Raw genomic sequence first — 25174 nt, forward strand, 5'->3', positions numbered from 1 at the left:
CAGCTGCTGTCTCGCTGAGGCCCACTACAGGCTTGGAGCTTTACCATGCTTCAGTTCTTGCCTGAATCATCCTATGGACAGTGTTACCATTACTTAAACAGTAGTATTTCCATCTGGACAGAAGTGGTAGGTTCCTGCACATTATACGTACATGTGCAACCCATGTTAATTACTTTCTACATTTGCCCTTCTTTGCAGCCTGAAATTCTCAAAGGCACCTTCCACAGTACTACTAGGAAATACATAATTCTCTGATTACGGGGTGAAGGTAAAATAACAAATGGTGTTAAAGAGGTTGTTTAAGGTGGAGATTGGAGAATTTCCACTGCAAGAGTGAGCAGAAAATCACAAAATTTGCTCAGCAGTCTTTGCTTCTCTTTATATTACTTTCGTGTAAGACAGCCAACCACTGTTAGAAAGCAAATGTCTTGCAGCAAAATATCACTCTCTGGGAATAACAATATTTCCTGGGGTGAAGCATGGCAAATGCTAACAGTATGCAAAAATATCATCCTATATTTTCATAGCAGGATACAAAACCAGCTGATTACAGAATGAAATAAATAAACAACAACAAATGAATACAAGAGAAAGTAGAACATGACGCTGTGACAGTCTCACTAATATTTATTACTGTCTTCACTATTTGAAACAAAACATTCAAATGAGGAACTATCTAATTGCTTATGCAGCAGGTGTAGCATCTTCTCTTTGGTTGACACTGATCTCAGGGAAGAGCCAAATGTCTTATGATGAAAAAAATAATGCTGCCAAAAGCCAGCTTAGGAAGAACATTGCAAACTTTCTGCCTCAGTTTACAAATATGTTGCTGTTTCCATTTTAAGGAAACAAAAACATTCAGGAAATTTTTGCTTACGTTCTCCATAAACGAAGTTCCTTCAGGAATCCTTCTCTTGGCAGTTTTCTCCTGAGTGAACCTACGCAATGTAAGTGTGAAAGTATGAAACAGGAAATCAAGTTATGCAGTAGCAAAAACTGTTTTCCTCTCTGAATGCGACATTTCAGGCATGCAGTTTCAGTGTAATAATACTGTGAGGGATTTTATTCTATTTACTATGTAAATACTGCAGAGGTACTGTAACACTGTAAAGGTTCTAAGTTTTCTTCTAATGTCCTTTTCCCTGAAACTGATCAGAATTTTAGCCCAAACCTCTTAGTAAGCTTGATACAGTGTAAGAGATTTTATTTTACACTAATCCTATGATGCTCTCTTAGATGTTCTTTTCCAATAGGTGTGAGATCACAGCTGAAGTCAGTGTTTCCCTTGGCTTTGGCTGCTCTTAGGACTTTCTCCCATTTCATATCTTCCAAATAAGTTGCCATGCTTCTGATTAGCATTAATATATTGTTGTGGAAATTTATTCTCCTGAGTGATTCACGTCAGCATTTCTGGGAAGCTCCCATTACCTCCTGGTCTAAGAGCAGTCTTTGATTTCAGCTTGTTCAGTTAGTTATACATCCACCAAAAATGAAAAAGAAACTTACTTTAAAAAACACAAAAAATAGCTGTTAACTGGTGACTTTGTCTTCTTTATAGACTTGAGAATTTATTCCCCTTGGCTTTTTAAATGTATTCTTAAAAATCTCACTATGACTACTATCCCCGACAACAGTAAGCAGTATACATAATTAGGCTTATGTATCTTTTCACTGTATATGTGCCTTTGTGTGTAAACTGAGTGCATTGGGTATTTGGTTCACATTTTTATACTAATTTTTTCTAGATGTACGTAACTTGAGTGAATAGAGTTACTGATATTGAGATAATAATGGCAGCAAACATAACAGTGCAAAAATAACTTGAATGGCTTTGATCCTTTCTAACCGATTTTGTTAGATTTTAGGATTCAGAATGGAAATTATAACTGTGTGGGCAAATTACGTGCTTTAATTTCAGAGCATAAAACTACATCTGGTAATGTCAGACTACTTAAAAATTACATTTTGGGGTGATTTTGCAGAGGTCAACTTTTAGAAGATTTCTGCTCTTGCTTTTGTGGAAAGCACTTCTTGTGCTACTCAGACTTGGTGAACTAAATGTGTTTTTCTACCTATATTAAAGCACAGAATTTCACATTCTGTGATTTCACAATCACAAAATGCAGTTTCAGCTGAATGAGATGGTATGTTTTTGCTGTGAAAGACAGCTCTTGGATAAGATGTTGGACTGAATGTAAACCAGCTTTATCATATACAAGTACCTTTTAGTTAGCTTGCCTGAAACATGCTTAAGCTTCTGAGAAACACAGATAAATACTATTTGATAGACATCTTTCTTATAGAAACAAAATCTTAAATAATGTACAGCAGGGAAAGACCTTGTGAGTGACGCTAATGCTCCAGTATTCATTTCTGTTTTGAAAAACTTCACTGCTTGCAGAGGTGGTTGCTGAGATTAGTCACTCACCACCCACTGTAACTGCTTCTGAGCCTTACCTTTATTTCAGCTGTGTTAGAAACTGAAGCTGTAGTATTTGTAGATGAGCTAAGTTTGCAACAGGGTTATCTGAGATTCTCCAGAGACTGCAAAAACACTTTCAGTTATGTGTTGTTGAAATTCCCTTTTTGCCACTCTAGATATTGTTAACAGATAGAAGTTAATTGAGGTTAAGATAACGTTTAATTAATTCACTATGACACTACAGAGGTCTAACCAAAGGGAACGAGGATCATTGAAGAGGTCTTATTTGGACTACAAATGAGTACAGAAAATGCGTTTTTAAAGCTAACGTAAATTTCAGTGAGGTGAAAAGTAATAAATTCTCAGCCAAAGTTTGTAAGTGTTGAGTACTAATGCATACAAGGTGCAAAAGGCAAGCTTTCAGTCAGAGGGGATAGAAAACACTGCATTACTTGCCAAATTTTTATTAATTGTTGGACAGTTGTGTTGATAATCCATCTGAGACGTCAGTGTCTCATGTCATTCTTGGTCCTTATGGAAATATAATGTGCCTCCTCAGGCTCTGTTTTGGATGCAAGCTCAGTTGTGTTTCCTTTCATTTACAAAAGGTAACCAAAATTCCATTTCCCCAGAATAAAAAAGGAATAAAATATGTGTATGGGTTTGCTCACAACTATAAATCACTGGAGGTTTATTTAGGGAACTATAGATCCCTGGAGATAACCCTCTTGTATATTCTGAGGTACCTTTTCCTGGTATGTCTATATTTCCAGGGGTTTTCTATTTCCTACTCTGCACTGTTTTCCTTTGCTTGTCTTAAATTCACATATTGCGGTTCTTATCAATCTGTCAGACCCTGTAAAATGTCTGTACAAAATACTTTGGGCAATAGGCTTTGTTATTTTGGTTATTGCAAAATAAATTAAAATGTAACTGTTTATTTAGAGTGAAGAGCACAGCTGGTATTAGACCCAATAACTTCAGCGTAGTTTAATCTACAACAAAACAAGAAATACTCATCATTATTAATTTATTCAGTCTTTATTACTCAGAGTATAAAATTTCCATTTCAGCAGATCATTTTACCTACACTCTGTTTCAGCACAACAAAAACTTGAAGAACGTATTTAGTAAAAGTATGGATATGCACAGAAAGTAAAATGCGTTCATGGCTGGCCTGGGTGTCTTAGCACTACGTGTGGTTTTAGGCAGACATCTGCAGCCAGATACAGACTATTATACAGTTTACTGAAGTCTGGATAGGTTGAAGATGGCATTTCTGCAATTTTTTTTTAAGATTCTTAATACATCTGAGTAATAAGCTGCCTCACAAGGCCTCACTCATCCTGTTCTAAGAAACTAATCTGGAGAGAGACATCAATTTAAACCTGTTTTACATAAGGTAGAAATTACCTGTTTTTCTATTTTTTCTAATATACACTATATTAAACTCTTGTTTTAACAGGGTAAGAAACAAGAAGTTCCTAAAGAAGAACAGGGACCAACAACAAAGAATTTGGATTTCTGGGCACAGCTTATTACTTTGATGGTCACTATCATAGATGAAGATAAAACAGCATATACGCCTGTCTTGAACCAGTAAGTAATTACTTTCATCATAAAAATTAGGAATCACTGATTTTATTAAGAACAGGAAATACACCAGAAGAGTTGTACTTTAAACATAATTTGATTATGGAATGGCTGTAGGATGGATAATTTACACTCTAGGTAATGGGAAGAAAATCATTCATTTTAGGAATGCTAAAGGCATACGGTACGTGCACCATCACAAAAAGTCAAAGTATTATGTGAGAGAATGAGATAGGCAGACAGAAAGCAAAGATCAGTGAAACAGTACGAATATATTTATGTTACAGTTGTTGTGGTATGTAAGCTGTTTAAATGATGCTGAGACCTCTCTTAAGCACTGTAACAGGTTTTTTTGGGGAGGGAAAAAGAGAAAGTACTGAACTTCATAAAGGGACTCTATGAATTTATGGTTGGTTGCAGAGAAAGTTAAACTTAACTGACTTGAAAGTTTTAAAAGCAGAGAAAACATGAGAGAGGAAGGGTTTTGAAAATGAAATAAATGGGTAATGCCAAGGAACACGCCTCACAGATCAAGACTGAAGAAATGGAATGGTGCTGATTGAAATGTGTCATAGCCTAGAGAAGTGGTTTAGCTCTTTTAGCTTCTTGGAGATATTTTGCAGTCTACACATTCTGAACATCTTCTCATTGTGATGATTTATACAAAAGTTAAAATTACATCTTAGACCTTTGTTAGAGCTAAGCCATTAACAGGGACATCTGCAGTGGCAGGAGAAATTTAATAGAATGGTCTGAAAGGAAGCAAGAATGACTCTGTTTCTTTCAGCCAACATTTGACAGATACTGAAAGGCGCTCAGCACAGGTAGATATATTTGTCTGTAGACCCAGAGTTCAGACTTACTCTCCTGTATAATTACGAAAGAAACCTCCAAGTCATAGCCACAAACTAGAAAATATTTGCCTTCTCATTCCAGTAATTCCTTTAAATAAATGAACTGTCTCAGCCCGGGAGAGTAAGCAGCTCCTTGCAATTGTTTCCTTCACTGTCCTTATGAAGGGACAGCTTTTTATCCTGAAGAAGAAACAAAATGTTTTTCCTGTTTACTCCATTTACACAGCTTTGTGTGAAATTCCGGTTGCCCACGTTTCTCACTAAGATGTTCATCTCACACCTTAAGACCAAATTAGCCAGACAGATTGAATAAGTGGATATTTCATTTGTCATGAAATCCTAGCATATTCTATTTATCAAGAAGTCTCACCAAATAGCGCATTTTGGCTGATCTATGACTTGAGGGTAAGAAACTGTCATGTGGGTGTGGAAGTTGATTTTGACAGCAGTGTTTTAGATAAACTGAGATCTTATAGTATTGCTTGAAGAATGACAGAAATTGAGAAAATTAGGGCCCGTGAGATGGAAGTAATTGTAGCAAGAAAAACAAAGTGACTCATGGAACATCCTCCTGGTTGTCCTTTTGCTTCCATGAGAAATGCGGAGATTATGGCTTTTACAAAGTCTAAAAATGTAACATGTAGAGTTTTGCTTGGGAAACTCCTCTGATGTTTTGCAGCTTAGGGATTACATTCTGAAATTGCTCAGAAAAAAAATATTTCAACACAATGATAAAACAGAAATAGTACAAAATACCTTATGTGCATGGGTGCCTTAGAATGCAACCTTTAATTATCAGCTGCCACTGTTACCATTTATCTTCAACATAAGGATTTTTTTTTACGATTCTTTTGTATGTTAAGCCTTGTTAGCTGCTGTGACATGAGTAATCTTAGAAATGCGAGTAACTAAATGAACATTAAATGTGGCCATTCACATGTGAAGCTGTTTCTGAAGGTAAGCTGTGGCAGGAGTGGTGCATACCTCAGTGATAACAGCTACTCTTTCCCACAGGAAAAAAAGGAGAGCAATTGTTATGTAGAGCTTACATGCAGAAAGTCTTGGTCAGTTTGTTGAAGTCTCAAGTTTTGAATTTGCCCTTATTTCTAAAATGAATGTTCAATGGGTATTATAACAATGGGAGGTAGTTTGTTTTACATACATGGTAAATGCTGAGAAGATTGAAAACAGGTGTATTTGTTTAAATTGGGACCTAGATATGACATAGTTTTTAGCCATTCCATAACCTTAAAAATTATATACTTTATCACTAGTTCTATCAGTTTTTCCTTTGCTCCCCTTCTTTCTTTGGCAATGAGAACTTTACAGTTCTGAAGTTTTATTTAAAAAATTACAAAATGTTTTCTGAATGTGAGTAGTGCTTCAATAAAAATCAAAGTATTTTAGATCAAATTCTTTGCTACCATCAAGTGGTGTCACAAATTCAAGACAAAAGGCACACAGCTTTCCATGTTTCTGCATGAATTTGGTGATTGCTTTTATAAGTTTATGGTGAACTGCCAGTGCATTCTCACTGCACCACTGCAGTGTTCAGAACTGCTTTATTACCCCAAGGTTCTTTGCAGTACTCCCAGCCCTTTAGCTGGGTGCCCTGCTTAGGTCTGCTTCTGTGCCCGGACAATTGTACAGAACAGACAATACAGTGACTGTATGTTAAGGGAGTTATTTGGCAGAAATTAATTTCCTTGTGGAAATATTTGCCTTTCTGTTGTGCAACTGTAATAATTTCTAGCAACAGTCTAAGTGATGCAATGTGATTGATTGTAGGTTCCCTCAGGAGCTGAACATGGGAAAAATTAGTGCTGAAATCATGTGGACTCTGTTTGCCCAGGATATGAAGTACGCTTTGGAAGGTAACCTATGAATTACACTAGAAAGTTGACCCATAGTGATCTCCATTGCAAATCACACCTGTCACTGCATTTCCACAGGTGGAAGGAGTTTCCTGTTATACTTCAGATGATTCATATGGTAGTAAAAATGCATTGTAAAGGAAGAGATGCACTGGCACTACGTGAAACTAACTGTGCCACTAGAAGGCAAAAGAACTGTAAACTGAAATGTAAATTTTAACTATCCAAATCTAACCAAATCATGTTCAATGTCCAAAGAATCAAAAATAGGCCATTACAGGCATTCCCTATTTTCTTACTAGCTGAAAATGGTTTGCGTGGCCCTAAGAAATTATGAATTTATGGAAAAAGTGCATTAAACTAGAAAACCTGTCTTCAGAATGTGAAGGTTTTATTGTTTCCAGCAGAATCAGATGCAGTTCTCTTTTGTTCTTGAGAATAGTAAACCACAGGTGAAATATATTTTTCTCTACAACAGTTAAAATCCAGATAATCTGCAGACCTAGTCATTAAAGTATGGTTATTGCAGGAATCCTAAGTAAAAATTACTACATCTAACATTATAAATTCTGGAGAGATTGAATTAAGGGAATAAGCTTAATAAATAATGGAAATATTGCCAACCTACATACACATAATCATTCTTTTAGATAATTATTAAAGCCATCTCTTGAACACAGGTTTTTTCCAACTGTAACGCAGCTCTCTAGGACAACAACAACAAAAAAGCATGAAATTAATTTCACTCTTAAATAGAGTTTAGATTTCAGTGTGGGAGAAACACAAGCAGATTTTGCCTCCCATCTGATATCGAGAGCGCAGCTAAAATAAATTGGAAGGTAAATGGATCTAAACTGGAATTGACTGGAAAAATAGTTTTTTTCCAGTATAAGGATATGTAATGAAATGTATTCCATTGGTCTTGTATCCTTTTCTTTTTACTTGCATTCTAGCAAAAGCAGCTGATTAGAATAAGCCAGATGCTGTGACTTTTAGGAAAGTAAACTCGTGTTTTCTTCAGCCAAACCTGCTGCTGACTAAAGGAAATTTCTCCCAGGGTAAAACTGTGAGGTCGGCCTTTAAGGAAAAAAATGGTATTTGAAGATTAATTTCTGTAGTTTTTACTCCAGAATGTGATAATGGGATACTTTGATGATGATACAAACTTTCATCATGATGAGGAGAGAAAAGACAAGAGACTAAAGCATTTATTAGTGGAAGAATTAATTTGTTCATCTACTGTGGTGTTGCTTTGTTAGTTATTTGAGTTCTGGAATTTGCACACTAATCACAGGAAAAAAAACCAAAACCTTAAAGATAGGAAGAAAGGAAGGAAGGAATTACAGGAGCAGTGATTATAATATGTATAATGACAGAAAAAGATATAAGAAACCAAATCAAGAATGTGAGTAAGAGAAGATTTGCAAACTAATATTACAAGCCAATATTTTATAGTCATGTTAGAGAATCAAAAGGACTAGACTGAGAAAGCTAATGTCAGGCAGGAGATAATCCTTTGAGAGTGATCAATGAAGCTGAAAGCTGCCAGAAGCTGAGAAGTAGGAAGACCAAACGAAAGCTATGATTTTGGGTTAGAACATGTTCCTGGAAACATGAGTGGTAATAGCCTTCTATTGCAACAAGCTGTAAATCAGGAGTAGGTATCAACAGAAGAGAGTGTACAGCAACTGCATTTTCTGATCATAAGACCACAAAGATTCATAAGAATATCTAATAGCTGATATATTGTCAGGCTCTCATAATTTTTAATATATGGTTACATTTTGTGCACAAATAGCCATAAGCACCTCCCATCCTTGTAGTGTTTTAGTCGTTCCACTACATTCTGTACATCAGGAAGGCAGCTCACCCAAGACCACTCTACTTGCCAGGTAAAAATGTATCTGATCCTACAAAAGCAGCTTTAGAGCAAGTAATGGTTTGTATTCTGGTTGTGAAGAACAGAACAAGAAGCTCTTGAGGAATAGAGGAAGTATGGAAGGTTTGGCTGGGTCAGGACTTAAAAACAAAAACAATTATTAATGTATTTCAACATGATTAATATAATGTATGTCCTGACTGCTCAGAAAAAGGTATAGAGGTTTAATTAGGAGGCATGTGGCTTTAATTTAAAGTCTATTCCAAATCAGACCCTGTGTTTGGCCTTGCCTCTGTGTTGCTGTGGGTACTCTGAGAGGAACAAATGCTATTTTTCCAATTAAGCATCCCAGATCATTCCCAGAATCAACAGTGAAACAGTTTCTGTGTATAAAGAATAAGTAAAGGAAACTGAATTTAATTAAAAATTATGATAAATGCATAGAATTTCCATCCTGCAATGGAATCTTGATAAAGGTAGTCACAAAATATAGATGAACATTTTGCTCCCCTCGCCAATTGTACTGTTTAAACTACTGTTTAACTTTAAATCACAAAAATCCCCAAATCCTCTACAAACTAAATTTGATCCTGGAATTGTTAATGGCAGGAAGACCATTCAGTATGAATTCTGCAAGATTAGGAGTAGGCCATTAAATGGTCACACTCGATCCATACAGTTTTTTAATGGTATTTATCATTAAAATGTATCACATTCAGCTATGCAAGTCTAGCCTTCCAAGTTATTAACACAGGCTGCCATCTGTTCATATGTAGAGTCCAGGGTTGTTGCAACCGCTGCTGGATCCATTTTAGTATTAATCTTCTCAAGCGTCATCTTTATTGTTAATCAAGTTGATTCCTTCCTGTGTCTGATCAAGAAGCTGTGACATAGTCCAACATCATCTGAAAAAAGATCAATGGTGTGATTTAAAAAAAAATCATCTAAGATCCTGTTTCTGTTCTTTTTCTCACTTAATTAGTTCCTACCCACTAACTTCCATAAACGTAAATTCAGGGAAATAGTATGTCATGTCTCTGTTCTCTAACAGAAAGCATTTAGCATCTGTTTGCACTTTTTCCTGAGAGCAGAGAGAATGGCTGTCCAGGGCTTGTCCTCTGACTGTACAGCTGAATGCTTCATCTGTCCACCCATGGGGATGCAGGGAGCTGCAGCTGCTGGTGTTCTTCTGTTGTGCTGTCTGACCCCTCTGCAATAAGAGCCAGTAGGTGCTAGGAGGCATGCAGCAGTCGTTACACCTCTCCATCTTGCCTTTCCCTCAGTTATTGCCAGGAACACTCCAGCCCTCTGTGATGGGAAGGAAGGGTGCTTGGAGGCTGCTGCTGTGTGACTGAGAAGACAGAACAGCAGCTTTCACAGCAGTGGCCTTTTGCTCAGTTGCAATGGCTGCATGATGGTACAAATGCTAAGGTAGCATATCAGTGTATGACAGGATAGGTTCTTGCTGTCAGATCAGTCAGTTGTCTTTATGGGTGAGGGAAAAAGGGCATCCCAAAAGACAGATTCAGACTCCACAGCTGCTGACACCAGGGCCGCACAGTTCCAGGTTGATGTGACTTGCAAACAAGAGACTGCAATAAAATCTAGCCTTGAACTAATTACTTTATTCAGATTAATAGCAATGTGTAATCTTTGGTTAGTATTAAAAGTTCTATGCAAACTTGAAGAAATTCATCCCACTCCAATTTGTTGGGTTTTTTTTCTAATCTGAAACTATTGGGATTATTCTCACGTACTGATGCTGCATGGAGAAGGTATCAGATGTTTCTATTTGAGAACTGACTTCATTAGGTTTGGCCTTTTTTTCTTCTTTGTGAGTTATTCTGTGAGGTAGGAGTCATTTGCAAGATTGGTAATACATTGTTGCTTGGCATTTAGATTATACAAGCCTATCTGAGCTCACAAGATGTTTAAATTTGTTCTGTCTGGTCATCAAAATATTCTTTATTTATGGTACAAACCAAAGAGAACGGAGAATTCCACCAGCAGTGCAAGTGATTTGTTACTGACTTCATATGGTGAGGAATCTTTTCCTTTCTAAGCAGGAAAAAAGTGTAAAGGTTGAAAAATAAGAGACTAACAAGCTGAAAATTAGTCAAGCAATTTGAAAAGTATCTTTTTAAATCTATGTCCTCAGAAATGTCTTTCTCTTATAGTTTGCATCTCTGAATTTTGAATAGGTCAGATCAAATGTCCAAAGCTTTCCAGATTGTTAGAAATAGAGCACTCTAATTGCTGTTATTATGATAATCTAATTCTGATAGTGGCCAGAAGTCAAGATCAGGATCAGGCCAGAAATTGGCTGCTGTGTAGATACAGCAGAGCAGATTGCCTCAGTTCTGTGGAGATGATATTCTGAGCTGTCAGACCTTAAAAATATATAAGAGGAAGGAGATTGTTTCACTATTTTATGCATTTCATATAGGTTTCACGTAGGATATTTCAAAAGTAATGCCCCCTATACATTTCCATGGAAACTACATCAGATACAAAAAGCACAATAACATCATTTGATAGAGAAAATTCACAGCTACAAGTCACTCTTTCTTAACACAATCACCACCACCACCTCCACACAGGAATTCAGTTCTACCCTTTTTTTTTATCAACACTTCCATGTCAGTCACCATTTTGTCAGATTGCCCCTCTGCTGCCATCTGTTGCATGGCAACAAAGTGTAATGCAAAATTGGTGGGAAGGTTTAAACTCTACTGCCATACCACCATCATCTGCCTCTGACATCACAGGCTAACATTAAAAACAAAACCAATTAGGAGGCATTACCTTTGGAGAGGCCTCGCAGATTGCTGTTGTCCTCAATGGATGAGCAAATATCTTTTTCTCTGACAGATTCCTCATTCACTACAGAAACTGATAAATGATGTGAAAGAGAAGAGGCAGTCAGTGAGTTGATTCCAAGCACTGTGCCAGCATAGAAAAAAATAATAATAATGCTGCCTGCAGAAAGGTCACAACATTTGGTGGCAGGTTTCAAATTATTTTTCACTTCAATTTAGTTTACAAATTTCCCCTTAAGACAGGATATGCCCTTGTCTTAGATGAAGACTGAATAGCAGATTTGTGTTGGGAGGGTAGGAAGGGCAGGTTATGGAAGAGAAAGGTGGCACCCACCAGAATGCTGTGTTTCATCAGGTTATCTATTGAACTATTGAGCTCCCTGATTTTAGTAAATCCTGTTCTGTATTCAGGTACTTCAGCAAATGTGTCTTCTATCTTCATTTCTCCTACAATCTTAGGAATGAAGAGTCAAATGCAGCCTCATGGGGAAATCGGAGAGATAGGGCAAAGAGGAGCAGATTACTACTGGGGTTAATTAACAATTCTCCTCTGGTAGATAATCAATTAAATTGAATATGCCATGATTAGAAGAACTGGGGAAGTTAGAAATGCTATTTGGTCAGTATAATCAGCAATGACAACAATAACAGCAGCTACATTCTGTGTGTACTGGAGAGCTGCCTGAGCTTTTTGAGTACAGCAATGCAGTCGACTATTGATCTCAAGCGACACAAAGATCCCAGTTCTTGTCTAAAAAGCGCTGTAGCCATACTAAATGACACCACTTTGTTGAAGTTAATTAGACACGCTAATTAAGACAGATAAAGTGAACAGAACTGTTCCCAGGGGCTAATTTAATACTTCTTCATGGCATCATATTGTGCTGTATCATTGCATGATCCTACTTGCGACTAGCTCAGAGGTCTCTAGTATGGCACTACCTTGCACTTGGATGCACACCAACTGTATCTCTTGGTCATTCCCTAAGCAGTTTTCTTCAGTTTTGCATACTGAACCATAATTAGAACTACAGTGCGAGTCTACAGTAATCTTAGTAAGTTAAAGCTGCTTTATTTCTCATTTCAGTGTACTCATTGCACCAGATCTTATTGGAGAAAATGCAGTCAATGTCTGACATCATTACTTTATCTTAAAGTAATGAATAGAATAATTCATTATTCTAATAGAATAATAGAACTGTATATTATACCATGTAAATCAAAATGGAAGCTCTAGCCTTATTTAATCTTTGTTTATCAACTTTATTCTGTCCTTTTTTAAACATAGATAGAGTGGTATATTTGCCCTGATGAACAAGCCCTTTAGTTCTAAACTAAACATTTGACACTTGCCCCAGCACCCTTCAGGAGAGTAAGATAAATCCGTTAAAATTGTTAGCTTCCATATTAACTTGTTTAAAATACTCACATGCAATTTCTGAAGCATCAAGTAGAGAACATCTCTGTTTTTACCTTTTCCTCTGTTACAGAGGCAGGTCCAGATACAATACTGTTAATAATTAGCGTCTTGCATTTATCTTTCTCCCTGATTCTTCCAGTTCTGATGTTTTTTTCCACTAATTGCTTGTAAAACACTACCAGGATTGTTTTATACTCAGCTTGCACTCTTGTGGTAAACCAAAGAGTAGTGCACCAAGTCTAGGTGTTTCCTTCATGGAAGGAGGTATTTAAAATTGACTTTGAAAACGTTCAAGTTGAATTGATGTACAACACAATTAAAACTGCCTTTATTACCTTTTTCCCTATTTCCTCCCAAACACAAGTATTATAATGCAGCATTTAATGAGGTAATGGTTTCCAAAACATGAATATTCTATTTGATTCACAAGTTTCGCACACGTTAGAGATTTATGAATGCCTAATAATTGTAAAGTGAATTCCTATACCAGCATTAATTTTGCTCTTACATGTAATTACTTTCTGATTATATGATTACTTTGCAACAATGTTGAAATGTCAGTATTTGCAATTTCCATCATACGCTTCAGAACCAGAGCTTTAATGATTGCTGTGGATCTCACACCTGATAGGATGGATGATTTCTTCTGGTCCATTCACAGCCTGCATTCTTTAGGCCTTCTGCAAAAAGCAAGATTCAAATTCTTTTACCCATTGGAAACAAGTGCTTATTTCCTTCTGTGGTCAATATTAGCCATGTATACCCAATGGCAGAATTTTGTGTTTGAGTGTTTGTTCTTTGGATTTTATTGATCAGTTTGGCTTTCATGGTGCACAGATTTTAATCTGACGGGATACTGAAGGGTAGAAGCTACCCTCAGGTTGACTATTTGTACTGGTATTTTTATTTATTTATTTTTATTTTAGTTGCAAGCAGGGCAGAGCAAACTTGTGCTTTGTCTCTTTTGTATCTTTTGTCCTGTGCTGACACACCTATCCACTTCTGGTACTTTTTGAGAAGCAGTTGATGCTGATTAATTAGTCATTAACTGATGAGACTAATAAGCTGTATTTTCAATAAGGAGGAAAAAAAAAGAAAAAAAGCAGTTCAGTAACATTGGGAAAATACCAAAGTTCACTTGTCAAAAGTAGTTTAAAATGTTTCAAGTATCAGTATAACACAGCAGGGAGCAAATGACAAACATGGTGTACTTCAAAATAAGCTGGTTTTTTTTTGGCAGCAGACTCAAACGTCCCTCATGGTATTACACATTGCACCCCTTAGATATTATGCAATGTTATTGTTTTATGCCCTTGAAGTCCCAATAAACAGTTTATCTCCAAGAAAACTGCACATCTCTGCCTTTCCAGCTGCTAGGGCAGCTGGCCCTAAACTCACTCCTACATCTTGTGGAACCTGAAGCAAAGCAGAGCTCCCTGACAAACAGACTCTCATTTTGAGAGCTCCTCCCCTAATATAAAGGGCAATGTCAAATCAGATACAAAGTACTCTATGTTAAGTGAAGGATTGACTACTTCACTCCTGCTGCTGCCAAGAGAAAAAGAAAAAAAGAATTGTAAATCTGTTTCTTCTCACAATTCGGAATAAATTCTGCCTTCCTTTCCTACTTTCTGTTCAGTGAGGAAATACGACTCTGTGGTTAAGAAATCTATGAACAAAATCTACGCTGCTGTTTCGTATTTTATGTATGTTCCCCTAGTAAAATTCCTGGTTCCCGTCAGTAAATTGTGAGTAGCACCACTTAATCACCTAATAGAAATGTTCAAACTGGAATCCATTACATCTGTGAAGTTATCAAAGATATTTTGATGAAAATGTCCGAGCAAATGCAGAGGTAAGACTGAATATGTAGAAGCCTCTTGTGAAAGAATATATTTTTAAAAGGAGAATTTCTTAGCTGCAAATCAGTTGTAGTAAATGGAGAAAAGAAAAGGTAATGGCAGAACAAGTTTTTCAGGCTTAGTTTTCAGTTTATTATATTCACCCTGACACAAAGAGCCCTTCCAGAAAGGTCAGTAGTATTTCACATTATCAAAACAAATGTAAATTACACATAATTACCAATTAGTTGGCTTTCTCTGTATTTCAGATAATAACCACTGACTTCCATTGCCTTTAGCGAAGTATAAAAACACTGGGGTGAGATGTGAAGTAGTACATAAATATGTCCTTCTTAATCAGTTATGAACTTTGCATTTTTCTTCATTTGTGGCCTGATTCAATATATTGCATTCAATCATATTATTTCTCTTCATTTCAGCATTACAGGGATTAAGTGTAGAGCACCAGATCACCACACTGAAAACATACTGCTTGCACTGATTCACATTTGCATTGACTTGTGCAAACTCTTTAGAAAGTGTGACGGCATTCATGGGTTCTAATCTAAGCACCAACAGTGCTGTTCTTGTGTTTTCTCACTTACATTCGCGGTGGATTATCCCATCTTGATCTTCTCATGGGTCAACGTTAGGAAATTCGGATGTATTTTTCAGCTACGTGTAGCTACAAGTTACATCTGAGAGATTTGTGAAAGATTCTTTCCCATACATAAAAACAAGTCAAAAAATAAATTGCCCATAAATTACTTTCAAGTTCATTTCCAATATGTTAGATCTGCACTTCAAAAATAAACTTGAAATGGGTGGAACTAAATAAGTGGTGCCTTCCTGCAAACACACACCCATCATTTGGCAGCAGTGACCTGCACTCTGGTTTGTATTTCCTAAGGATATTCAAAAGCTGCAGGTGTTCCAACCTCTAAAAAAATATCAAACCAACTGTCCTTCAGAATGCAAGTACTGTATCACTACTGCATTGAGGCAGAATAATGTTATTTACTGTTTAAAATGTTATTAAATGCTTTTATTTCCACTCCTTTTATTACAGAACATGAAAATCAACGGTTATGCAAAAGCACAGATTATATGAATTTGCACTTCAAAGTGAAATGGTTTTATAATGAATATGTGCGGGAGCTCCATGCTTTCAAGGATGCAGTGCCTGAATATTCTCTGTAAGTAGTGTGTAGGAAAGGCTCCCATGAGTTTGGGTTTGGTGCATGGTTTATTTCCTTCAAAAATGTATGCTTAAGTTTATGCAAGATATGAATATATACAGCGCTAATTTTAAATGCACACTGCGTACTTCATCCTCTTTAATTATACAGTTTATAAAATAATTACTAAACTTATTAGTTGTTTTATATAACAGCTTATCTACCTGTTATAGCAGCTGTCATTTTCACAGGTAACAGAATATTTTCATCAGAAAATACATGAAAAAAATAGGAAATGTTGAAAGAGCAGCATTATTGATCATTGGTGCACGTATTATTTCTTTCATTTTTCATATTTCTGGATCAACACACAATGCTAATGGGATACGTTACTAAAATGAATCTTACTGCTTTGGGTTAATGCTCATTTGATGATTTAAATTTCATTTTTCCTTAGGAAATTAATACGCACAATTCTATCCTTTTGTATGAGAAATTTCTATTCATGTCTTCAGTCTTCTGCAATTTCTGTTGATTTTTCCAAAGTGGTTTGGTGGATATCAATGCTTCAAAAAAAATTATAAATAAACTGCAGAACGATGAAACATCTGACATTTTATTAAAGAAAAGCTTTCTCCACATTCTTTCCTGTGCAAATAAAAAGGAACCAATATTGGAAAAGATGCGTTGTGAAATAACAATGAATATGACCCTCTGCAAAGCATGAATGCATTTCTCTGATGGCCACTGCAAACTCTTTGTCATCAGGGAATACCAGAACAAATAGCACAGTTAAGCTGAAATGTGTTCTGTTAGTCACAGTATCTTATGGCAACTAGAACAGACGTGAAGACACAGTAACAAATCTTTAAAGAATATACTTTAGAAGATTGGTTTTAATTTTCAGATGGTTTGAACCATTTGTCATTCAGTGGCTGGATGAAAATGAGGATGTCTCAATGGAGTTTCTTCATGGAGCACTGGAAAGAGACAAAAAAGATGGGGTGAGTTCATATTTTTTTAAAACAAAAAGAATGCACAAAGGCAAGGCAGTTAATTAGTGTTGCAAAACAAGTACACTTGATCCTGCAGCATCTTCATTAAGACCTCCCAAGATGCACAGTAAATAACAGTATAAAAAGATAACCCTGTGCACAAATTCCTGCTCTAGTTTCATCTGTCTAAGCTCCCCACTGACTTCCATCTAGACTTTTATTAGACTCTGATGTGGTACGGATGTCATGAAAGAAAATTTTTCTTTTATTTCTAAGGGGACTGAAAGTCATACCAAGGTAAAAAGTCTCTGTATTGCCAGTAAGATTTTATTTGATACTTTAAAGAATGTTAAAAGCAGGAAATTTAGCTTATACAGTTTGGATAAGTATTAACTATTTGAATGTTTTCTTTTTCTAGTTTCAGCAAACATCAGACCATGCCCTTTTTTCATGTTCAGTGGTTGACGTCTTCACACAGCTCAATCAAAGCTTTGAGATTATCAGGAAACTGGAGTGTCCTAATCCAGAAGCACTGTCTCATTTAATGAGAAGGTTTGCAAAGGTAGGTTAAAATCAATGCATCTCAACTAAATTTCAGAGAGTGACATAGTGTTGCTACTTTACTTAAGTGCTAATTCCAGTGCTGTTCAGAAGCAATCTCTCTGCTATTGGAAACTGCATTCCATTAAGAATAACGAAGAGACTTCACTGCAAGATTTGAAAGCACGTTCACAAGGTAGTTTACATGCAATCTGAAGTAAGATAAGATGCACAAAATGTGTAAGCACCTGTAAAACCTGTAAAACCCATTACAAAAATACTTAGGATTTGTTTGTTTGTTTTACATGATGTAATCATTAAAGTTTCTTCTCTTCACCTAGACTATCAACAAAGTGCTGCTTCAGTATGCTGCGATTATTTCAGGTTACTTCAGTTCGTACTGCGACAAAGAAAATGTGGTGAGTACAAAGCTGAGTGCTGTGTTTTGTTTCTACCCAGATCTCTTATACAGTGATGTACTCCAAATATGAAAGCGATAAATATGTGCCCCATATTTTAGCTTCAGTTTTCCATCAGAAAAAAAGAAAGAAAGAAAGAAAGAAAGAAAAAAAAGAAATTTCTTTATCTCAGTTATCATTCTGCACTGGTTTGCTTCTCTTTACCAGTGATATTTCTGGAAGAGTTTCCTATGCAAGGAATATGTGCTGACTTTTCTGCTACTGCCAATCCCTGTGCAGCAGTGAGAAAGTTGTGTGCTGTTCTGTTGCCTCAGTGCCTACAAGGGGCTGATGAACCAGTACGAGCCAAAACTATTCTCTGAATTTAATGTAAAGTGATCTAAAACTTGTAGCTGTATTTTCTACTTCTTCCATTTTAAGACTAAAATAAAATAACATTTACCTTTTTCTGTCAGAAATGAGCTTTAATGCATGGTGTTCTGTCACTGGGTCACATCGTTCATGTAGACTTTTGGCCTATACAGTAGGATTTTTTTAATAGTAGTTGATTACTGAAACCAATCTGGGATGCCAAATTTTTCTATGGACTTAGATGGAAAAAAAAATCTAATTATGTTATTGAGATTTTTTAAAAAAGAAAAGCATAAAGTGGTATAAAAATGCCTTTAGGGGAGATAACTTGTAATAGAGCCTGTTTTTTTGAAACACATACTTCTAGCTTAGTAAAGGATCATTTGATCCAGTGGGTTCAGTTATGTTAAAAATCCGTCTTCTGCATTTGGTTTGGCAGAAGAGATTTAAACATATACTTCTCATAATTATAATTTTGGAGCTCTATTTTAAGTCAGTATTTTTACTGTGCACCATAACATGTGCCAACTATTCAGATGAAAACATACCAGAGATGTTTTTCATAAAGAAACGTGTAATGTAAAAGCATCCCCTTGTCTTCCATCTCTTGTCAGAGTTTACAAACAAACCTGATTTTCATGCACGGTAGTCACTGTTCTCTTTTGCACATTGTTGAATCTGTCTGCCTGATTCCTCTAATTCACTGCGAAGGGTATTCTGAAAGACATAACATATTGAAGTAAAAAATCAGTTTTTGAAATCCAGTTTTGTTATTTACTAACAGCAGTAGATATTTTGCATTGGGCTAATGTAGGTTTAGGCTCTGAGAAAGCCACCTTAGCCAGCCCAAAAGAAAATGTTTCAGATGCCTCATTAATGAAGTATTTATCTTGAAGCTTCTCTATATTGGCAAAGACATTTCCATTTGCTTTGAACAAAAGAACCCTGACATTTTGTTCAACTGTTTTTTCTCTCATCAGAAATCATAATCACTGATTTATATTGCAGATAGATTCTAGAATAATGAGTAAGACTAAGGAAAGACAGACACAACTTTAGTCATCTGAAATGAGCAGAAGGTAGAAAAGTAACTAGAAGTGGGACTTGTGGATTTCTGAAGAGACAGGGAAGAGGCAATATTGTAACCATCATACACCATTAACTGTTTTTTGGTGGTGGGCAAATAGCATGTTTGACTAAGAAGCAGTAATATAAGATTAAGAAGGGCTTACAACCCTGAGTTCCTCTGAGCATAACTGCAGAAGTAGTAGAAGCTAAATTCTGTTTCTAATGTTTTCAATACAAAATATAATCCCACCACGCTTCAGCACTACACTTGAAACATGCTATTAGCTAGAAAGGTACAGTTGCTTATCAGTTGTTCTTGTTTGGAAAAGTGTGTATCTATTTCATTAAAATAGATTACTTCAGTGTCTTGGTTATCCCAATTAAGTACTAGAATACACTGTCCTTGGCCAAACAGGATTACTCTGACAAGCGCTGTCCTGTTGCTCCCCCCACACAACACCAAACTTGCCTATAGTGTCATATGAATAAACTAAAAATCTATCAAGAGGTCATTTCTTCCATGTTTTTGTATTAAGACACTTAATCTCATCTACACTTTACTGTTTACCTTATATTTCTCAAGCTATTGCCATCCTTCATAGTGTGATTTTGTTATGATTTAATTAGCTTAAGCAGCAATATTTTTAGACCGAAGTGTTTGAAAAATTGTATTGCCTTTACGCACAGTTTTGGACTAAGAAAAATAGTACATTTCTGGAATAATCTGTTGTTGAAAGTACTGCCTGTTGATTTATTCATATACTTGTGCATCAGCCATTTTCTGAGTCACAGCTTTCTTCAAAGACTGCATCTAGAAAGTAATCTGGTACTCCCTCTCGTCCCAAAGTACTTTGGCCATTATTGCATCCGTTCTCACATAGATAACAGTGCATTTCTTGATTAATTGTACGTAATTTAATGCAGTTGATGAAACCCTGGGATATAAAAGTTGCCCGACTGACTGGGAGAAGGCATTCAGTCTTCTGTGGGGCAACATTTTCTTAAAGGCATAACAGGCAGTCACCATCAGAGTGGGTGTACTGACTGGGCAAGTGTGAAATGAAGCAGGATGTGGAAGCTGCAGATGTCAAGAAAAAACAATCCTTCTCTAAACGCACAGTTCCATGAAAATAACATGCCTATTTCTCATATTTTAGATATATATATATATATATTTATTATTATTATTATTTTTCTAGCCCTGCATCTTGATGAACAACATTCAACAGTTACGAGTGCAGCTTGAGAAAATGTTTGAGTCCATGGGAGGGAAAGAGGTGAGTGGTAACTTTTCCTCGTTCATTCAGTGTTCCTTAGAGATCATTAGCACCATGTTCTCAAGACAGCAACAGCCTTCACTTCTGCTGGCAAAGAAAATCAAAATTCAGAAAGCAGTATATGCAATTAACTGTCTAATGCCCTGACAATGCCAGAAGGACCTAGTCCTGTTTCACAGAAACATGCTAATGATCTGTAAAGTTCTACCAGCAGTGGGTGTTTTGTGTTGTAGCGTGTAGTGCCAGCTTTACTTTAATGTTTGTATTTGGGTCATAATTTGCCTTTTTATGTATCAGTATGTTTTGCCCATATCTGAATATTGTGCAGAATATGTGCCTTGTGCTTTGTCTGTAATGTGTCATGTCTTTGTCTAATGCCTTTAACTTGCAATCCACTGAGCAGAAGAAAGAAGGAGAGAGATTCTCTTATGAGGTTTGTGATAGTAAGCATCTTTTATTATTCCTGACCATATTTTCTAAAACTAAGAACAGTCACATTTCCTACTAATCTTCATTGATGCATTTGTGTAATTCCTTACCAACTAAAATCAAAAAGAGCTATGCTTGGGCATTCAATCGACTCCTTACATTGAAATGTTTTACTAGGCAGATAGTGTGAAGTCTTTCAGGATTTCTGAAAAGCTACAAAACATGCTTTTAAGTGCTCTTCTAACTACCTCTGAGGGCTTACTTGTATCCAAGATTAGACGCTTATTTCAGCAACAGCAGCTATTCAACAGTCCAGAATATTCTTAGCTTTATCTCCTTATATGTTTTAGAAAAGTGTCTCAAGTCCACTCAACAGTAAAGCAACATGAACGTGTCTTTCAATATTTTACTAGTCTATCTTAGCCTTTAGCTCTCATGTCAAATGATCATATGCATGAGTAAAAATTAGTTCTACACCTGTGAAGAATTATTTTTTTGGCTAAAAAGAACAAACACAAATATATTCGTTTTCACGTTATTGACACAGAATGGACAGAATTGTCTTTGAAAGCCTAGCTGTTGGTTTCACTGGTCACTGGTTTTAGTTGAATAGCACAAAAAACAAGGTAACAATTGCTTCCCTGGCCCACTGCTAGTCTGCTATGTAAATACTTTAAAAGGTGCCTTTTGTAGTTATTTAAATAAAATCCCGTTTACTTGATTAATGTGTCAGAAAACATTTTGAAATCATGAAGATCTCAGTCTAATTTTGGAACTCACCTTCCACAGATACATACGGGTGCATGCAGCTGGTAGTCACAAATACATTGTTTTTAACTACTCGCTTTGAAAGCTTATGAAGAAATTGATATCTTTTCAAGATAACTGAAACCTGCCTTGTTAAAAAGTATTACTTAGATAGTGGATATACTAACTATAGCAGTGTACAGAGCTATGAGTTATAGTAATTGTTGTGTTGTTTTGTGGGTTTTGTTTATTAAAAAACACCAAAAACATCAACAACAGAATCTTGAAAGGAAAAGCAAGTTATGTGCAACTGTATTACCATCAAAGTCTTTGATTCGATGACAGCGGTCCAGACCCACAAAGGATTCAGGCGGAATAGTTCTGAAGTGTCCAAATTAGATACAGTGTACCTGGGACAGTCAGCTGGGTGGTCGTGGTAGAGAAAGGATGAGGATGAGGACTGTTAATAGACAAAACGAACCACTGAAGTGCCAGATCTGATAAAGACCTGTCACTTCCCTATTTGTAACTATTTTGTGTAATGGTTTTTGGTTTTTTTTTCTGAAGTAACTGGTTAGTCTCATCAGGAAAGCACAAGCAAGCTATTCAACCTGTGAAATTACAGATAAATGCAGTGAAATAGAATTCAAATTAGAGAGGTTCCATTTAGCACATGCAAAACTAACTTGCAGATCTGTAATTTCCTTTGGTAATGGTACAAAATTTGCAGTTAACAAGATTTTCTGTGCATTAAATTACAACATAGAATGCCTCAATCTAACACCTTAAATAGCAAGCAGTCAAATTCATCTGAACTTTAACTCACTTACAATACTTGTAAGAAATAATAATAATAAATCACAGTTTTAAACAGCATTTTGTAGCAATGGTATACAAATATTTTTTAATATTTTCAGCTGTTCATTGAAAGTACTCTATACTTTTGGGTGGTGCGTTTCAGTAGTGGTGACGGTGACAGTGGGTCAGCTCCACTGGTGCAGACTTTCATGAGAGCTGTTTGCTGGCCCTTGTTCATAGCTGGCAAGCATGCACAGCTAATAGTGGTGACTGTGTTAAAAAAATATTTCATTGCTAAGAACTTGTTCTATCAAACAGTGCTATCGTGCTCCTGGTTTTAGCATTCATGGAAATAAATAGGAGACATTACTGCTGGAGCAGCCTCATATTTTAAGACTAGACTGCGTATTCATGCCATGAATTGTAAATGCAACCCAAGAAACTAAGACAAATGGTCTTTCTTTTTCAATTCTCAAATTAGTTATGGCATATTATTTAGAAACCTTTTTCCCTCGGCAATTATCTATTCAGTTAGTTTTTCTTTTCCTGAAAAAAAAAAAAAAAATACTCAGGTTGTTTGTGGTTGTTATTTGATTGGATTTTATTATTATTTATCAGACACGATGGGAGCACGTAGGGCTTAAAGAATAAAAGTCCCAAATACAGCAGATACTTCATCTACATCCCTATATAACATAATCTTAGACAATGATCAGCATATTTTGCCTGACTTTCATTTTTTTTTTATTCTAGTTGATTGCAAATGTAGGGTATCATTAGGGCTGGATTAGACCTAACATTTATCATCTGACTTTGGCTGAGATTTTTGCAACTGAATATATTTGTCTCTGTTCTCTTAGATTGAATTCCTCATACTAGTTTTTACTAGTAGCAATTTCTCACAGACTTCCCTTCTTGTAATAACTCTGCTCTGTCAGATGTGGAGTAATCTCCCAGCAGATCAGCACGTGAAACAAATGATAGTTTTCATCATTGCTTTCTAGTTAGATAGCAATAGAAGACTATAAAGCTCAGAACTTCTCGTGTTTACTGGAAAGCCTTGGATAAATGACTTTGCCTTATAGTACTTTTACGTAATAATAGCTGTGTGCTTCTATCTCAAGTAATAAGTGTTGTGATGTCAGCCTGCATAAGTTTTATAGCATGTCAGCTTCATTAAGCCAAATCGTTTGCACATCTCTGTGCATTTCCCACACAGTGCTTTCCTGAGAACAATGCTTGTTTGTTTTTAAAAAAAAAAAAAAGCCAGGAGCTGCTCACATCATTGCTAAAATACTGCATCCTTCAGAAGCACACACCAGAAATGTCCTCCTTGGGATGTTTGTGATTTTCTGCTGTCAGCAGTGTGCCATTTTTGAAGCGCAGACAGGCCGTGAACTGCAGATTTATAGGCTATTTAAGAGGGAAACAGTTGCACTTTCCTCTTGTGGACATCAATCCATAATAATTAGTGTGTGACATGCAGTAGCACAAAAAGCTGCTGCATCTTATTTCTACCGTATAAGGCCATTCCAAGACCATCTTTACCAGTAGTGTTCTCCCCAAAGACTTTCACAGCATAGAAATTACCATAATAGATCCCATATCAGCTCTATCATATCAGAGAAAATGTGGCTCAAAGCTGAGGTATATTTTGGTGATGCAAGTCAAGGAGACTCTGATTTGCTGCAGGAACTCACTGGCACACTTAGGACACCTGGTAAAGTATAGGAGAGTGCACATTTTACTTTCAGTGAAGTTATCATATTGTCCTATAGTTGAACAAAATTAATGTCAGCACATAGAAATATTGCTATAATACTCTCAGTTGTCACAATACAGCCAGGTATTCATCACCTAGATAGTCAGCCTGCATACCTCTTTATATTCCACTCCTCCCTTCGATGCTGCCCTAATAAGCATGAGCATGTGCATACCCAAGGCTGGATGTCCTGCCAACTGCCTCTGGCTGTGCTCACAAACTTGTTTGTGCAATTTTTGAGCACAACGCTCACTTCAAGCGCTTGCATGCACTTTCTATAATGTGTTTTGTTCATAATATATCGGTAACAGATCCCTCTAATGTTGAATAAGTCCAGTTCCAGGTAAATTTAGCAAATGTACCTCTGGGGTTTCACAACAACCTCCGGTAGGATGTACCTGCATTTATAGTCCTAGTAAGAAGATTCTCTAGCTTGTGCATAACGTGATAGAAATTTTGAGGCTTCTGCCTGCACAGCATTCTATGTTTTCTCTGACGTGTGCCATGTTCAGTGTGAATGCTTTTGTGTTCTGATGTTCGTTAAATGTGTTAACATTCTCGTGCAGTTCTTCAGTTTGTGCTCCGTATGCATCCTACCAAAAGGGGTGGCACAATTCCCTGGTGAAATGCACTTCCAGGAATAACTGGTACCATTGTTAGTCAGCTCTAACTTTGCTAACTAACATACACAGTTATGTAAAATTAGTTTTCTAATCTCTGCTTTCCATATGATTGAAAGCAATCACTTTAAGTGTCTGAACTGTCAGAGTTTATCTAGAGGGAAATTACTAAGACGCAAAGTGGAGAAGCAACAAAACATAATGCAAAATAAGTGAAAACTAAATCATGGAATTCTCAGCGTTAAAATAGCAGCTTCTCAAGATTAGAGAAGTACAGCACTGGATATT

The 25174-nt window shown here is 36.3% G+C and overlaps 1 protein-coding gene across 1 annotated transcript in view; it reads left to right on the forward strand.

Annotated features, from left to right (window-relative positions):
- UNC13C (unc-13 homolog C) overlaps window positions 1-25174 on the forward strand; it is a 124296-nt gene that overhangs the window by 70445 nt on the left and 28677 nt on the right. The window contains exons 17-24 of the mRNA XM_072345100.1: window positions 3888-4021; window positions 6658-6743; window positions 15772-15898; window positions 16788-16884; window positions 17294-17437; window positions 17757-17834; window positions 20453-20530; window positions 20934-20963. Coding sequence (XP_072201201.1) covers window positions 3888-4021; window positions 6658-6743; window positions 15772-15898; window positions 16788-16884; window positions 17294-17437; window positions 17757-17834; window positions 20453-20530; window positions 20934-20963 — 774 coding nt within the window. The remainder of the gene's footprint in view (window positions 1-3887; window positions 4022-6657; window positions 6744-15771; window positions 15899-16787; window positions 16885-17293; window positions 17438-17756; window positions 17835-20452; window positions 20531-20933; window positions 20964-25174) is intronic.

The sequence above is a fragment of the Excalfactoria chinensis genome, chromosome 10 (genome assembly GCF_039878825.1).
Source record: "Excalfactoria chinensis isolate bCotChi1 chromosome 10, bCotChi1.hap2, whole genome shotgun sequence".
NCBI classification, from domain to species: Eukaryota; Metazoa; Chordata; class Aves; order Galliformes; family Phasianidae; genus Excalfactoria; species Excalfactoria chinensis.